The sequence below is a fragment of the Heloderma suspectum genome, chromosome 11 (assembly GCF_057233095.1).
Source record: "Heloderma suspectum isolate Gila_16-S chromosome 11, 16-S_ref, whole genome shotgun sequence".
Taxonomy (NCBI): domain Eukaryota; kingdom Metazoa; phylum Chordata; class Lepidosauria; order Squamata; family Helodermatidae; genus Heloderma; species Heloderma suspectum.
The window spans coordinates 14,925,083-14,943,154 of record NC_139468.1 but is presented as its reverse complement, the minus strand read 5'-3'; the positions used below and the strand labels follow the sequence as shown (position 1 = coordinate 14,943,154).

Sequence of the window (18,072 nt, the reverse complement as noted above, 5' to 3'; positions counted from 1 at the left end):
CAACGAGGTTGTGAAACTGTGTTTTATATACTGACCAGGAGTGGCTCTCCAGGGTTTCAGACTGCGGGCTTTCCCTGCCCTACCCAGAAGGAGGTTGTGAAACTGTGTTTTATATACTGACCAGGAGTGGCTCTCCAGGGTTTCAGACTGTGGCCTTTCCCTGCCCTACCCAGAAGGAGGTTGTGAAACTGTGTTTTATATACTGACCAGGAGTGGCTCTCCAGGGTTTCAGACTGCGGTCTTTCCCTGCCCTACACAGAACGAGGTTGTGAAACTGTGTTTTATATACTGACCAGGAGTGGTTCTCCAGGGTTTCAGACTGCGGCCTTTCCCTGCCCTACACAGAATGAGGTTGCAGAATTGTGGTTTATTTACTGACCAGGAGTGGCTCTCCAGGGTTTCAGACTGCGGTCTTTCCCTGCCCTACCCAGAAGGAGGTTGTGGAACTGTGGTTTATATACTGACCAGGAGTAACTCTCCAGGGTTTCAGACTGCGGCCTTTGCCTGCCCCACCCAGAAGGAGGTTGTGGAACTGTGTTTTATATACTGACCAGGAGTGGCTCTCCAGGGTTTCAGACTGCGGGCTTTCCCTGCCCTACACACAACGAGGTTGTGAAACTGTGTTTTATATACTGACCAGGAGTGGCTCTCCAGGGTTTCAGACTGCGGGCTTTCCCTGCCCTACCCAGAAGGAGGTTGTGAAACTGTGTTTTATATACTGACCAGGAGTGGCTCTCCAGGGTTTCAGACTGCGGTCTTTCCCTGCCGTACACAGAACGAGGTTGTGAAACTGTGGTTTATATACTGACCAGGAGTGGTTCTCCAGGGTTTCAGACTGCGGCCTTTCCCTGCCCTACACAGAACGAGGTTGAGGAATTGTGGTTTATTTACTGACCAGGAGTGGCTCTCCAGGGTTTCAGACTGCGGCCTTTGCCTGCCCTACCCAGAAGGAGGTTGCGGAACTGTGTTTTATATACTGACCAGGAGTGGCTCTCCAGGGTTTCAGACTGCGGCCTTTGCCTGCCCCACCCAGAAGGAGGTTGCGAAACTGTGTTTTATATACTGACCAGGAGTGGCTCTCCAGGGTTTCAGACTGCGGCCTTTCCCTGCCCTACCCAGAACAAGGTTGCGGAATTGTGGTTTATATACTGACCAGGAGTGGCTCTCCAGGGTTTCATACTGCAGTCTTTCCCTGCCCTACCCAGAAGGAGGTTGTGGAACTGTGGTTTATATACTGACCAGGAGTAGCTCTCCAGAGTTTCAGACTGCAGCCTATGCCTGCCCTACCCAGAACGAGGTTGCGGAACTGTGTTTTATATACTGACCAGGAGTGGCTCTCCAGGGTTTCAGACTGTGGCCTTTCCCTGCCCTACCCAGAAGGAGGTTGTGAAACTGTGTTTTATATACTGACCAGGAGTGGCTCTCCAGGGTTTCAGACTGCGGTCTTTCCCTGCCCTACACAGAACGAGGTTGTGAAACTGTGTTTTATATACTGACCAGGAGTGGTTCTCCAGGGTTTCAGACTGCGGTCTTTCCCTGGCCTACACAGAACGAAGTTGCGGAATTGTGGTTTATTTACTGACCAGGAGTGGCTCTCCAGGGTTTCAGACTGCGGCCTTTCCCTGCCCTACGCAGAAGGAGGTTGCGGAACTGTGGTTTATATACTGACCAGGAGTGGCTCTCCAGGGTTTCATACTGCAGTCTTTCCCTGCCCTACCCAGAAGGAGGTTGCGGAACTGTGTTTTATATACTGACCAGGAGTGGCTCTCCAGGGTTTCAGACTGCGGCCTTTCCCTGCCCTACCCAGAAGGAGGTTGTGAAACTGTGTTTTATATACTGACCAGGAGTGGCTCTCCAGGGTTTCAGACTGCGGTCTTTCCCTGCCCTACACAGAACGAGGTTGTGAAACTGTGTTTTATATACTGACCAGGAGTGGCTCTCCAGGGTTTCAGACTGCGGCCTTTCCCTGCCCTACACAGAACGAGGTTGTGAAACTGTGTTTTATATACTGACCAGGAGTGGCTCTCCAGGGTTTCAGACTGCGGCCTTTGCCTGCCCTACCCAGAACAAGGTTGCGGAACTGTGGTTTATATACTGACCAGGAGTGGCTCTCCAGGGTTTCAGACTGCGGCCTTTGCCTGTCCTACCCAGAAGGAGGTTGCGGAACTGTGTTTTCTATACTGACCAGGAGTGGCTCTCCAGGGTTTCAGACTGCGGCCTTTCCCTGCCCTACACAGAACGAGGTTGTGAAACTGTGTTTTATATACTGACCAGGAGGGACTCTCCAGGGTTTCAGGCTGCAGTCTTTGTCTGCCCTACCCAGAAGGAGGTCGCGGAACTGTGTTTTATATAGTGACCAGGAGTGGCTCTCCAGGGTTTCAGACTGTGGTTTTTCCCTGCCCTACCCAGAACAAGGTTGCGGAACTGTGTTTTATATAGTGACCAGGAGTGGCTCTCCAGGGTTTCAGACTGCGGTCTTTCCCTGCCCTACCCAGAAGGAGGTTGTGGAACTGTGGTTTATATACTGACCAGGAGTGGCTCTCCAGGGTTTCAGACTGCGGCCTTTCCCTGCCCTACACAGAACGAGGTTGTGAAACTGTGTTTTATATACTGACCAGGAGTGGCTCTCCAGGGTTTCAGACTGCGGCCTTTCCCTGCCCTACCCAGAACTAGGTTGTGGAACTCTGTTTTATATACTGACCAGGAGTGGCTCTCCAGGGTTTCAGACTGCGGTCTTTCACTGCCCTACCCAGAAGGAGGTTGCGGAACTGTGTTTTATATACTGACCAGGAGTGGCTCTCCAGGGTTTCAGACTGCGGCCTTTCCTTGCCCTACCCAGAATGAGGTTGCGGAACTGTGTTTTATATACTGACCAGGAGTGGCTCTCCAGGGTTCCAGACTGCGGCCTTTCCCTGCCCTACCCAGAAGGAGGTTGCAGAACTGTGTTTTATATACTGACCAGGAGTGGCTCTCCAGGGTTCCAGACTGCGGCCTTTCCCTGGCCTATCCAGAACCATTAAGAAGATTGAACCTGGGAACTTTTGTATGCAAAGCATTCCTTTACCATTGAACTATGTCCTCCTAAGACTTCTGCACTCTGCAGTGAGGAAGTTCAAACATCAAGTTATGGAGACTATACGTGCGTGCAGAATTTGTTTCTTTGTTGCAGGGGCGTCAAACCTCTTCCAGCCCAAGTGCTGAATTACATTTCAGAGCACCTCTCAGAGGGCCACATTGCGGTGGTGGGCGGGGCCAGAGGCAAAAGGGGGCAGGGCCAAACTATCAAGATCACCAGTATATTTGAGATTATAGCGCTTACTGACAGCAACTAAGCCTTAACAAAGGCATTTCAACCTTTTAAAATGAGTGGTGCGGGACGTGCAAAGGCCATGAAGCCCCCAAACAACAGGTGGTTGGGGGGATGGGGGTAGTCTGCCCATCTGGGCAACCACCGAGGGTCGGATTTGGCCCGCGGGCCAGAGGTTCTACATTCCTGCTTTCTTGCATTGATATCTCCTCCTTCCTCTCAAGAACCTCAAGGTGGCGTACATGCTTCTCTCCCCAGCCTCCCAAATTTTATCTTCACATCAACCCTGTGAAGTAGATTAGGCTCAGAAAGTGTGTGTGTGTGTGTGTGTGTGTGTGCGCGTGTGACTGGCCAAAGGCCGCCCAGTCAGCCTCTTGGCTGAGTGGCCCATACTAATCCAATGCTGATAATATTAGTAAAACGAAGAGCACAGTCCTATCGATTGTGCCCTCGCCGCTTGGAAGCCACTGAATTCGGAGGCTTCCAAGTTCCCCATGCCCTGCTGGGCTGAAGCTGGCAGAGTGGGAGGAATGACAGAGGTGATCTTCGCCTTCCCATCCTCTGATCTCCGGTAATTTCAGCCCGTCTAGCAAGGGCACTTCAGAGGAGGAGGGAAGGAGGGTGGGGGAGGCTCAGGGTAACTCGTATCCTGGCCTCTTCAGTCTCCTCTCTTCCCTGCTCACTGGAATGCCCCCTTTCCAGAGGCTCTCTTCTGACCTTGGAGAGGCAGCGGGCATGGTTCTCTCCTCACCAGCTGTGAGGGGGAGAGATCTGGGGTCAGATCTCTGACTCCCCCTTCCGAGGTCGGAGCGCTGTCTCCGAACTCAGAAGGGTTTTATGAGTCATCCTGTGGTCCCTGGGATGCTCGCCCAGGGACCATAGGATTGGTCTCTAAGGGAATCGCAGGCTGGTACAGGAAGGGGGGCTCTCCCAACTGGTGATGAATTGGCAAAGCAAGGGGAGGTGCTCACATAAACAGCTGAAGGGGGATAATGACTCTCCGCTGTGTGCAAGCCACTCCCCACCGAGCCCACGTTCAGTCGTGTCAGAGCTGCCAATGAAAACCCAGCTCGACAGCTTTGTGCCGGTAGATGTTCTGTCACTTTTGCATTTATGAGATTTGCCTGTATGCCTAACGTAGCAGCGTCAGTGCCAGTTTGCGTGCAGGTGCCCCCATGGGTTCCCCTGCTTCCCTTTGGAGACGTTTCCTCGTGTTCTTCCCGTCAGTGGTGTCGACAGTGACAGTGTCTTCTCCCCCTGCCCCCTCTCCAGGTCAGCACCTCCTGTTTCCAGCTGTGGCTCTCTGGGTAACGGTGGGATTGGCCATCTGTCTTGTTGTCCTCTTGATTGCCCTGGCATATGTGTGCCAGAAGAAAATCCGACAGAGCTGCAAAGAAGAGAAAGAGAACGCCGGTAATTATAAACTTGTTCCGCTCCTGAGCCACATGATTTTCAGTTCTCCCTACAAGAAATGGGAAGTTTTGTTACTCCCAAAGTGCAGAACAAGGAAGAAGGCATTGTATGGTGATGTGCCAATAGTGGCGTTCTTCTATTGGGTTTCTGTTTTGGGGTTGTCCCTTGGCATCTGCCATTCACCCACCTCCAACGGGTAGTCACCATGTCTTCATGAAACTTTCTCCAGCCTGGTGCCCTCCAGATGTGTTGGACATCAACTCCCATCAGCCCCAGCCAGCATGGCCAATGGTCAGGACTACTGAGAGTTGTAGCCCAAACATCTGGAGGACACCAGCTTAGGGAAGGCTGTCCTAATGTAATGTTTTGAAAGGCATTTGGGAGAAGAAGGGAGGGACTCACAAAAGCTATTTCCACCCCAGAATGCCCGTGTTCCATTCTGTGGTCCCTTGAGGATCACAGTGGAGGCTGGTAGCATCATATGGCAGTCAGAAGAAAGCAAAGAGGAAATAGGAGCTTGAATAGCTCTGTGTGTTGTTCTGCTGACTGGAACTCTCTCCTACTACAACAATAGGAGGATGTTGTCTCAGCAGGGAGCTAAAGCCTTATGTAAGCTGAGAAGATCTGTTGTGTGGTCAGTTCTGCCGCTCCTGGAGGGCCCTTGCTTGATTTTGTAGACCGAGACTGCTACGAGGTTGGGGAGATGAAGTTTCTACCAAGGATTCATTCTCTGAGCCAGAGGACGATGGCAGAGGACGACAGAGCACTCACTCTCCTATCCCCAAGGAAGTAGCCTGGGTCTCATCCTCATTAGAATCCTCTCCTGTGCACTGGAAGGCCCAAGGACTGTGGGTCATGACAGTCGCTTGGAACAATGCTACAACACTGTCATAGTGTCAATCCAGGGCAATCTAGGGTGGGGGAAGGACATAGCAACCACTGCAGGGAGCTCCTTTGCTGCAGCTGCTGCTACTACCAATGGAGGCTGGTGGCTCCGATGTCAGTGGGGTGGAGAATCCACCCCAGGTTTCAGTCAGAACCAGTCAGAGCTATAGCTCCTTTAGAGTTTTGACTGGTTCTGACTGAAACCCAGAGCAGATTCACTGCCCCACTGACATCAGAGCCACCAGCCTCCACTGGCTATCACTGGTGGTGGTGGTTTAAAAGGAAATATAAAGCCCCTGCCTCCACCTTGCTGCAAATTATAAGCCCCTTTCTGAAACTCAGTAATTACCCCCCCATCACTGAAATCTCACTCCCCCCCCCCCGCACTCTTGCTACCCGTGAGAAAGGCCACATAGATGGAGGGGGCCAGGGGCTTTTTCAGTGGCATTGATATGTTGAGCTTATGTTCTTTGTTAAAAATAATATTGCTTTTGGTTTAACTTTTTAAATGTGACAGAATTACAAAATCGTTTAACAGAAGTACAAAAAAATCTTTAGGAAAAAACCTTAAGGGAGGGGGTTGAACGCTCTAAACAGCTCCCAAGAGGACTGAGCATGTTTGTGTGTTTCTGTGGGGAGAGAGAAGCAGAAAATGCAGGAGAGGGGGAATTTTATGGAATGGAGTATCATTGAAAAGGAAATGGCTGGCTGGTTCCCTGAACCAGGAGCGTTCTGTACTGCAACAATTTGTTGTGGGTCCCAAGTACTACCAAAGGGAAGAAGAGTTGCAGATATGGGAGAAAATTATTGAATGCAGTGTAAGAGAAGGGGGTCCTCAACATGGCACCCACGGGGACTTCCAGTGGCACCCATGAAGCCCTCCCCTCCTTGCCACCTTAAAAAAAATGTTTTAAGAAAAACTTTGGAAAATGTTACGGTAGTCTTCTTTCTCTCCCTTCCTAGTTTTTAGCCTTGCTCTTTCTCTCCCCTCCAACTCTTTGCTTTGCTGTTTCCCCCTCCCTCCCAGCCTCTAGCTTTGCTGTTTCTCCCCCCGCCCCCACAACACACACACATCTCTTTAGCTCACTTTTGACTAGCCAGGCCCCACGGCAGCCATTATGTGACTAGCCACATCTCCCATGGGAGCCATTTTGTGGTGGTGCCCACAACAGTTTCTCAAATTCCCCAATGTTCCCTGGGGTCCAAAAAGATTTGGGACCCCTGGTAAGAGCATCTTAAATTTAAGCTAAACACAGATGAGATGGGGAGATGGAGGCACTGTGGGCAGTTTGTTCCCTTGTCTGGGAGGTTTCCTGGAAGCCTCTGGTGGGCCACTGTGGGAACTAGGATGCTGGACTGGATGGACCTTGGATTCGATCAAGCAGGGCTGTTCTTAAGGTTGGTAGAAACACAGTGATGTGCAAATGATGCCCTTCCTGCAAAGTCAAGGTGTCTTAAATAAATCTAGAATCCCTTGTTCATGTGTACAGGGATGGTTATGTTAGAATTAAGATTATCTGTCTCTTGATAGTGTGAATGTGTTTTATGATACACAATCCCACCTGTCCTGATTTAGGTGTGGGAATAGTGAACCATTGCAGAATGGGCATTAGTAGGCAGTATGTCTGATTTATTTTTACCCACCTCTTGTGCTCCCCCTCCCTAGGAATAGAGGAACAGGAGGAAGGCGAAGGATCCAAGACAGGTCAGTCACATTTGTTTTTCTGTTTGGTTTCTTCCAACTGCTGAGCAAGAACAGGTCTGTGCCCCCTGCTCTTCTGCCCTAGGCCGCTTTCAGAGCATGCATGCATAAATGTCTGACCCAGGTACCGTGAAGAAGGGCTGCAGCTTTCATAGAATCATAGAATAGTAGGGTTGGAAGGGGCCTACAAGGCCATTGAGTCCAACCCCCTGCTCAGTGCAGGAATCCAAGTCAGAGCATCCCTGACAGATGGCTGTCCAGCCTTGTCTTGAATGCCTCCAGTGTGGGAGAGCCCACCACCTCCCTAGGTCATTGGTTCCATTGTCGTATTGCTCTAACAGTCAGGAAGTTTTTCCTGATGTTCAGCCGGAATCTGGCTTCCTGTCACTTGGGCCCATGATTCCGTGTCCTGCACTCTGGGATGATCGAGAAGAAATCCTGGCCTTCCTGTCTTTCCATGCAGAAAGTTCAGGACAGATAAAAGGAAGGACTTCTTGACACAGCACATAGTTAAACTATGGAGTTCACTACCACAAGACTTAGTGATGGCCACCAATTTGGATGGCTTTAAAAGACAAATTCCTGGAGAAGACTACCCATGACTACTAGTCCTGATGGCTATGTGCTACCTCCACTATCAGAGGCAGTATGCCTATGTACACCAGTTGCAGGGTGCTAATGCACTTGTGTCCTGCTTGTGGGTTCCCAGTCAGTAGCTGGTTGGCTACTGGGTGAACAGAATGCTGGACTAGATGGGCCCTGGGTCTGATCTAGCATGGGTCTTCTTATGTTCTTAATATGAATTTCTCTGAGGTTTTCCACCTCTGATCTCGATAGTCTGAAAGAAACCAGCCTAGCATCCACACTATAGAACCAGATTTCCTCCTTAGAAAGCCATAGAGATGCTTCACACAGCACAACTTCACACAAACTATGGAATTCACTACCATGGAATGTGGTGATGGCCACCAACTTGGATGGCTTTAAAAGGGGGTTAGACAAATTCTTGGAGGAGAAGGCTATCAATGGCTACTAGGCCAGATGGCTGTGTGCTACCTCCACTATCAGAGGCAGTACACCAGTTGCTTGGGAACATGGGCAGCAGGGTGCTGTTGCACTCATGTCCTGCTTGTGGGTTTCCTTTTGACAGCTGGTTGGCCACTGTTTGAACAGAATGCTGGACTAGATGGACCTTTGGTCTAATCCAGCAGGGCAATTCTGATGTTCTGATGTTCCAGGGTCCCGGGTTCAACCCCCAGCATTTCCAGCTTGGGCTTGGAAAGAAGCCCTAGAAAGCTGCTGCCACTTGATGTTGACGAGGGGTGGGCAGACGTTACATTTGTGGGATTGGCTTTATTTCATTTGGAAGTATTTTAGGCCACCTTCAATGGTGGAACCCGACTTCATTTCTCTTTACAACATCCCTGGGATCCACCAAGCAGAGCCGGTGCCAAATAGTGGCTTAGCAGGGCAGAAATACCCTAAAACATCAGAACAACATGCCTCTTAGCCACATGCTCAGCCCAGGGCAAAATTCACACCTGGTTTCTCGCATGTTTTGTTTCAGCTGCCTCATTCGGGTGGGGGTGGCAGACAGCTTTTAGTTGCTGCTGTTCTTCGACAGTGGCAAGACCTTCCGACTCCCAAATCTACTGCAAATCATCCAGAGATCTACCAGTATATTCTGATCTACCTTCTGCCTTCGTGTAAACCAGAGGTGCAGAACCTCTTTCAGCTCAAGGGTCAAGTTCAATTTTGGAGAAACTTTTGGGGCCTGCATTCCAGTGGTGGATGGGGCCAGAGGCAAAGGGGCAAGGTCAAAACACCCCCAATGCTAGCCTGTTCTAGCTTAAAGTGCTTCCTGCCAGCAAGCCAGCCTTGTGGGAGGCATTTCAATCATTTAAAGGGGGGGGGGGTTGCACAAAAGCCAGGAAATCACCCAATGATTGGGTTGCGGGGGGGGTAGGAGTCCCCTCTGTTTTGCTGTAGCCAGCTGACAGTTGAGCAGACCTCCAATAAACTGGATTATCATTTTAATAAAGTGCTATAGCTGCCTTTGCAGCAATCAAAGGGATTAATTGGTCCCGGCGATTCCCTTTATCTGCTCAGAGCACAGCAATAGACACATGGCGCTCAGGTTGGCTGGCATCGAAGCTTTCCTTGAGACTTCATAGGCTCAGGGCCTTGTTGCCTGCCTGCGTGATGGTGCTAGGGCTCACTGCAGTCTTTGGAAGGGCGGAGGGAGCAATGTTTGTGAATCCGTTTATTGGCTTCTTTCAATAAATGCTCCATAGACTTTTCTCTCGTAGGCGGTGCACTGAGCTGACATTTTACACACAGGCCAGATTGTGTCAGTTGAGCTCAAGCGTGGGGAGGGGCTGTAGTTCCATGGCTGAGCCCATGGTTGGGATGTAGAAGGTCCAAGGTTCATACCCTGGCAACTCCAGTTTTTTAAAAAATAAATATTTATTTCATTTTCATTTATTGCATTTCTATTCTGCCCAATAGCCAAAGCTCTCTGGGCAGTTCACAAAAATTAAACCCTAAAATACAATTTGATCAAATGCAATATAAAACCTTTAAGGGTGAAATCCTATGCATGTTTAGACAGAAAAAAAGTCCTACAACTCCCAGCATTCCCCAGCCAGCCATGCTAGCTGGGGAATGCTGGGAGTTGTAGGACTTTTTTCTGTCTAAACATGCATAGGATTGAGCCCTAAATCAACCCGTCCGTGGCCTGTTAGGAACTGGGCTGTACAGCAGGAGGTGAGTGGTGGGCGAGCGTCCCTGTTCTTCAAATAATAGGCTACGTAAAGATTTATGCAAATGGCGTCGGCTATGCCGGATGCCATTTGCGTCCGCAGTCCGGGTGCAGCGGGGGGACAGCAGCGGACGGACCCGGACCAGCCGCCGCCAGGTAGGTTCTGTCCCGGGGGGATGGCAGGGGGGTAGTAATAATAATAGAAATAAAGTACAGAATAAATGTAATCGCTTACATTTAACCATCCCCCCCGGTCTGTGGAAAAATTGTCTTCCACAAAACCGGTCCCTGGTGCCAAAAAGGTTGGAGACCGCTGCCTTAAATGCCTGGAGTGTGGAAAGGGATACTGCCAGAAGGCTGCCTTTCAGTACCATCAAAGAACTCGCACCAGGGAGAAACCATTTAAATGCCTGGAGCGCGGAAAGAGCATCAACCAAGAGGAGGCCTAAATAATTCACTTGCTAAGGTTGTGGCTCCTAACAGCCATAATTTCCTGGCATTTTGGAGGTTGGAGTGAACATTGGAAGCTCTGAACACAACATGTTAAACCAAAAGGTTTTGTGTTAATTTTATTTGTTTGTTTGTTTATTACATTTGTACCCCACATTTCTTCCATTGTGGAACTCAAGGTGGCGACATGCGGTTCCCAGGTGGTCTCCCCTCCAAGCACTGACCAGACCCAGACCCGCTTAGCTTCAGCAAGGTGGCTGCCCCGTGTGCTCTCAGACCATGTCTTGGGACCATGGAATTGTCCATGGATTTGTCTAATCCCCTTTTAAAGCTATACCTTGTGAATTTGATTCATCTTGCATTGTATTATGTGCGTGGTAGTCTTTGGCGACTGTCTTAGCATAACAGATTTCAGAAGGTTGGAGGAAGGATAAAAGTAGCTTGGGGCATATTATAACCTGCCATAAGCTCCCTCAGACAGCCCAGAAAAGGAGTAATATTTAATCAAACTTGGTGGCTCAGAACAGCCTTGCCTTGTTGTCATAGATTTGATAGTGTCCAGCAGGGGGCAGCACAATGCTTGCTGAGGTAGGCAGCTTGGTTGGGAAGGAAGGAAGTTTGTCTGGAGTGGGGTAAGGTCAAAGCACGTGCCCTGAAATACTTGTAGACAGAAATTCAGATCCACCAAGATTCATGCTGCTCTCTCCAGTCCATTTGCTTGGCTTCATGCTCTGGGGCCCAATAAACTCACACAATCCCCCTCTCTCTGTCTCTTTTCTCCGACAGCTTTGCAGCCCCTGAAGAGCACGGATGTCAAAGAAGGTAAAGAAAGTGTCCTCTTGATGGCTGTTAACTCACTGAGCTGTTTGAGGCGAGAACCTGCACTTACTCAGCAAATGTATCAATGGTCTTATCCACAGATCCCACTAACGGTGGGAATGGGACCATGGCTCAGTGGTAGAGCCCCTGCTTTGCATGCAGAAGGTCTCAGATTCAATCCCCAGCATCTCCTGGTAGGATCTGGAAAGACCCTGGAGAGCTGCTACCAGTTAATGTAGACAGTACCAAGCTAAATGGTCCAAGGGTCTGACTTTGGCAGCTTTGTATGTCCCACCAGGCCTGGTTTCATGAGCCTCTGGACAATGCACCCTCCTGATGTTGTGATGTTCTACCAGCTAACTGTGTGGTGGTGCAAACACATCCTGTACGGGAGTTGGTATGAGTTGTCATAGAACAGGGGTGGGCCACCAGTTGTTGCAGGACTCTGACTCCCATCATGCCTCACCATGGGCTATGCTGGCAAAGGCTGATGGGAGATGCAGTCCAACAACCCCTGGAGGGCTGCAAGCTGCCCAGCCCCTGTCCCAGACGGTCCAGTGGAAAGGTCAGTCTAGAAGACTCGCCTTTCATCAGAGCTGGACAATGGACCAAGTGGTGCTTTTGCTGGCCTTTCTGCTTACCGCCACGGCAGTCAGTCTGAAAGGAGCTGGAGAGAGCTTTCCCATCGCTACCTTGTGCCAACCACAATTATGTCTGCAGAAGCTGTGAAAAAGGTGCTTGCTGTCAAATGGAATGGAAAAGAGCAATGTATTATTGTTATCCAGCTACTCATCTCCTGCTTTCCCTCCCCACCCAACACACACACACACACACACACACACACAAACACACACACACACACAGTTGGTTATTGTGCTGCTGAAATGACCTTTGTAGAAGATCGAGTCATAGAATCATAGAATAGTAGGGTTGGAAGAGGCCTACAAGGCCATCGAATCCAAGCCCCTGCTCAATGCATGTGGACATGCTGGTGAAGCTCACTGGATATCTTGGGCCAGTAACTCTCTCAGCTGAACCTACCTCACAGGGTCGTTGTTGCTGTTTCAAGGGCAAGTGAGCTTGCTGGATAGTTTGGAACGGTCGTTCGGTTGGGCCACAACAGCTGTGACACAGGATAGCTGTGATGGGATCTGCTGTTTTTTGTTTTCAGTTTAAAAGCAGCTGTGTCTCTGTGTGTCAGACCTTGTGAGCAGAGCAGTGGTGTGTGGGGAAGGCATTAATCCCTTCCCCCGGTGCTGTTTCTTCCACCAGTGGGGGCTGGTGGATCCGATTTCAGTGGGGCTGTGAATCCACTCTGGGTTTCAGTCAAAACCGGTTAGAACCCCAGAGGAGCTATCCAAGGTGCTGAACCCAATCCCCAAATGGGTTCAGCACCTTGGATAGCTCCCTTAGAGTTCTGACTGTAACCCAGAGCGGATTCACAGCCCCACTGAAATGGGAGCCACCGGCCTCCACTCTCTCCCCAAGCTATGATTAGAACCGTTGCTGATGGAAGAAGACAGCACAACACAGCTGCAGTCTCTCCCCCACCAGCAGGGTTAAAACTCCCCCCTTGCTCATTGTCCCTTCTTTACCACCTGGTCCTGATAGTGGCTGTACTCCCTGCCCCTGCTGGATGCTCCCCCCCGCCCCACCACTGCTTTATCTACCAGACAACAGAGTGAGAGCAGGTAGCATTGGCCTCAGTCTGATTTTGCTTCAGACATCACAAAGCCAAATCAAAGTGAGAGCATATTGTGACTTTAAAAAATACCGAAAGGGCAGGGACGGGGCGCACAGTGGACACTGACAGCAGATGTGCAAGCAGCAGCCCTGCATACACAGCAATAGCAAACAGGATAGCCAAGGTGCAGGAGGGGGGTGCTTTTTGCTCAGCCCTGCCCTGGTCCCACTCCCTAATCAAACTGTATTTATGTATTTATTTATTTACAATATTTATATACCATTCCACATTGAAAAGATTACAGATTGGAGAACAGCAGAAATCAAAGAACAACACACAGTGTTAAAACAATTAAAAAGTTTTAAAAGCAACACATTTAATGAATTTAATAAACCGCGGCTAGTCATGCAAGGAAGGCCTTTCGAAATAACAATGTCTTCAGGAGGTGCCGGAAGCAACACAACATTGGCGCCTGCCTGACCTCTGAAGGCAGGGAGTTCCACAGGGAGGGGGCCACCATGGTGAAGGCTGTTTTCCTGGTGGACTCCAGCTGGGCCATGGGTCCACGTGGAACCACCAGGGACATGCCCTCTGATGACCTCAGTGTCTGGGCAGGTTGGTTTTTGCATGCCTCATTGGTAAATAAAGCACCAGTTACAGGCTTCTGAATGCCTCTCGACTAGGTCCATCGCATCGTGAACTGTGGGTGATTTACATCCCGTCTCTCTTCCTTCCATTTGATCCGTTCTTTGTCTCTGTGTGCTTTTCATCCCCCCGCTTTCTTTCTAGACATTGGAGAAGAAATTGACTGATGGGAAAGGGCGGAGATGCAGTAACAACACCCTGGGGCTCGTGTTGGCAGGCTGTGCCCCCCTCCCATCCTGGAGATCCTCCTCCAGCAAGGGACTGCAGAAAAATATGGGAGTGACAGCTGCACAGACCTCTCACCTGGAGCCTGCAGCTTGCTGATTTTGGCCCCACCACATTTCCCTTCTTCCTTCTCATACATAAAAACCGACCCTGGATCGACCTGGCTGCATCCCCCAGGACTCTCATTGTGCATTTAGAAGCAGGACATGTCGCCGTTTTCTCCTTACTCAGACTTTCCCCCACCTCCAGGACTTGGGAACCCAAAGTCTCTGTTCACAGGCTTGTGTGCTGCACCTTCAGTTCGACACTGACAGTCGCATCAACGCAGCGAACTGCACCCCTCTTCAGTGGCAGAAATTTGGACACACTGTGTACCGTGAGGACAGAGAACATGGACCAACTTAGCACTCTCTGCTGCAATAGTCCCAAAGGAGACGGTGGTGCTCAGAACTGTTTCAGGTTCTTTTTTGCCCCCAGTTGTATTTGTGAGTAGGGGTTCCATCTGCTCAGTTCTGAGCTAACACGGCTTGGGTTGTGTGTGTCCCCACCCCACCCCTCGAGTTGGAGGCACAATCCTTTGCAGTGGTGCAATGGTGAATTTTGAAGTGCAGGCACTCATCTGGACAATCCCTGTAGCCTGGCCGCTAAGGGCAGTCCAGATGTTCAAGCAGCCTTGTTGATCCATATCAACAAAACCGTTCTAGCAGTTTTCATCTCCACCAGGAGCAAGTTGTAACTGGCCATTCGAGACCAAGGCACCTCAAAATATTTGCCATTGCAACAGGGGTAGCTCACAACAATACACTTTTGCTGGGAAAATCCATGTCCCCCTTTTCCCCCAGCTACTGTGAGCATTGCAACGAAGCTCAGAGACAGGAAAGCCTGATGGGGGTGGCAGTTGATGCTGTTGCCCCTGCTAATCCAGACGTTGTGGTGCTTTGACCCTGTGAGCCCTGACTCCACTACACCACTGGTCCTTTGCCACATAGCTGCTTCTATAACTTCACAAGGAGAGCTGCCGAGGGACAGGAAAATGGTCGTAGCTCAGTGGGCAAAGCAAATGCTTCTCATGGAGAAGACCTTGGGTCAGATCCTTGATTGTCTTCAGCTAAGAGCATCCCCGGGAAGCACTGATGGAGAGAGATCTCTGCTGTAGACCCCAGAGAGATGTTGCCGGTCAGAGTAGGTGGTTCTGAGATAGACGGAGTGATGATCTGACTTGCTTGAAGGCAGCTCTGGATGGTCCTGACCTTGAACAATTAATATAATGTGCACGAGTAATAACTTCTAAAATTCCCTTTAAGATTAATAGGCAACCTTCCTCAAGACAAGCTGGTCATCAAGCTCTCATGAATGAAGGGGCTAAACGTTTGCACTAAGGAGCCTGATATTCAATGACCCCACTTCCCAACTGCACCCTTCCTTCTGCAGTTGTTCTAAAACAGAGGTGCAGAGCCTGAGGGCCATTTCAAAGAAGCTCTCAGGGACTGCATGCCAGTGGTGGAAGGGGCCAAAGGCAAAGGGGCAGAGCCCAAATACCCAAAGGGGTGTGGCCATATGGGGAACTCAGGAGGGCCCCATTTGGCCCCCAAGGACGAAGTTCTGCACCCATGTTATAAAGCAACATAAAAATCCAAAGGCAACATTTGTTACTTTGTCTCATTTTTGCTGTAACTGATGACACAATCCTATGCATGTTTACTCAGAAGTGAACACCACTTAATGGAGTGGGGTTCACTCTTGGGTAAATGTGCCTACGATTGCAGCCCAAGTGTGGTCAGAGGCCTCTTCTTGCATCACATCTTCCAGGTCTGAACCCCAGCGCAAACTTGAAGTCTTGATTCTGTGCAACAGGAGCGTTCTAGGATCAAGTGCATTTCCTCTCCATTCATGTTTCTTCTTTGCTGGAAAGGATCGGAATATATTGAATCATCCAAAGGTGCTTTGCTGTGATTTTGGGGGCATTCCACCAACCTTCATCAGCTGTTTGACACGGTGAAGCACGCATCCAGAACCACAGGGTGAAAATTGGGGGTGTTGCAAGAGAAAACTGCTTAAAATTAGATTCAAACGCAGGAGGGTTTTTTCAGTAGAGCATCTGCATTGCATAGAAAGTTCCAATTTCAATTCCTCCTACCTCTGTTTAAAAGGATCTTTCATGGTAAGGCTGTGTATGTGTGTGTGTGTGTATGGGGGGGGAGTAGATTGTTTTTGAGAGGTATGTTCAAGCGTGCCCCCCCCAAAATGTGGGTATCTTGTTTAGGCTTTGATGACTGAAGACTTTGGAGCAGGTTTTCTCAACCTTGGGGCCCCAGATGAGGTTGGGCTACAACTCCCATCATCCTTGGTCATTGCCCATGCGAGCTGGCATTGTTGGGAATTGTAGTCCAACAACACCTGGGGATCTAAGATTGGAAAGAGCTACTCCAGAGCCATGTTTAATCTCCTGCTTTTGGCTTCTTTGTCGCGACGCAGGTTGTGGTGTTATATGTGCCAGTGTTGCCATTTTGTTCTGCCCTAATTGTCTACTTCCTGTGCCCATCCCTGCCATGTAACTACTGCTAGACTTAATTCTGGTTGGTGTTGACTCTTGCATTTTAGGAGGAATGGTGAAAAAAATCCTCATTTTGTCTCTCTTAAAAAAAAACACAAAAAAACTGAAACCCTGGACTGAAAATGTACAGCTGGTTGTGATATTAGCCAGGGGAAAATCTGCTGGTCGGATTGTTTCCCCTTTCATGATGCTGTAAGGGACATACCTGTAGAATGTACCAAAGGGTAGATGTAGTTTACTGTATTTCTGTGTACAGCCTAAGCAATAGTCAACAGGTTTAGAATACAGTGCTAGAAAATTTTACATTTAGCATGAACTTTGCCAGGGGGGTAGTCACCCTGGTGTCCTCCAGATGTTTTGGACTACAATTCTCATAACTCCTGACCATTGGCCATGATGGTTAGGGCTTTGGGGACTTGTAGTCCAAAACATCTGGAGGGCACCAGGTTGACTACCCCATCACATTCACAGAGATCTATTCTGATGAGAGGGGACTAACTTCTCCCTCTTCCTCCCACCCCTAAGGAATGGGGCAGGAGAGTTGGAAGTCATGAACACTTCAAAGTAGAGTATATATGTAGAAAGGCTGGGATAGAGGCTACAGGCCAAGGGGAAGGTCTAGAACCTCTTTTGAAACAGGGACTACCAGATGTCTCACCTAGAACATCTCTGCTTTCTAAGTCTAAAAAGCTCATATCTTGACAGGTTTTTCAAAAGGGCTAGGAACTTGTGTTGTTACTGTTTTATTGACCTTTAAAATGAAATAGTACTCGGTGCCTTTTGGAGATCTAATAAATGTTCAGCTCTTTTGGAAAATATTTCCTTTATTCATGGTGGAGATGTAAAATTTCTGGAAATTTTGAAGCCATGGGATGGGGGGACATTGTTTCCCCACTCCCAATTTCCCCGCCCCCAGGAATTCACATTTGTAGTCCAGAGATAATGACCTCAATGAGCATGAACTGAAAGCATATGTGAGCCATCAGAGGCTGGTATGGTATACCCTGACTAATAGTTACAGAGACCTTAGAGCCTGTTGTCATTAGGAGGAAGTGATGTCTTTTTGCACCTATCAACGCCCCCCCCTCCGCCAATTTTTCTCAATTGAGTGTGGGTTTTTCTCTGTTGAACTGGTAAGATGAGTATGAATAATATTTGCTAGAGTTATTTTTAAGCAGCTATTTTATCCATGGGGGGGGGGGGATGCATCGTTACCTGCCCCAAGACTCTTTGGAGAGAGCAGGCTAGAAATTGAACAATAAAGTTGCACAGCATGTTTTTATTTTGAATGGCCTGCTTACAAGGCAACTTCCAAGAGGATTCAGGCTCTTTCTAAGTTTCTTCTGCATGCCAAACAAGATTTGCCAACAGGCAGATGGCAGAATCATTCTACCTATCAGACTAGAGAATTCAAGCTAGAGCTGAAGAAAATTTAGGTGGTGGTGGTGGTGGCGGTGGTGGGGACCCACAAGTAAGTTCTAATTTTAATTTGTTTCCAAATGCTTGACACTGGGTGCTTCCAGACAAGGCTTTTATCACCATGTCTCCTTCACAGAATGTTACAGGGCATCCAGACTTTGTCGTCTTCCAGTTGTAACCTTCCCATGTTTTCTCACCACTTCTTCCA

At 49.2% G+C, this 18,072-nt stretch overlaps 1 protein-coding gene across 1 annotated transcript in view; it reads left to right on the top strand.

The window, feature by feature from the left end:
- CD276 (CD276 molecule) overlaps positions 1 to 17,257 on the top strand; it is a 74,398-nt gene extending 57,141 nt beyond the window's left edge. The window contains exons 5-8 of the mRNA XM_084816929.1: positions 4,580 to 4,720; positions 7,272 to 7,310; positions 11,305 to 11,340; positions 13,811 to 17,257. Of these exons, the coding sequence (XP_084673055.1) occupies positions 4,580 to 4,720; positions 7,272 to 7,310; positions 11,305 to 11,340; positions 13,811 to 13,833 (239 nt within the window). The 3' untranslated portion in view covers positions 13,834 to 17,257. The remainder of the gene's footprint in view (positions 1 to 4,579; positions 4,721 to 7,271; positions 7,311 to 11,304; positions 11,341 to 13,810) is intronic.
- Positions 17,258 to 18,072: the final 815 nt, after the last annotated feature.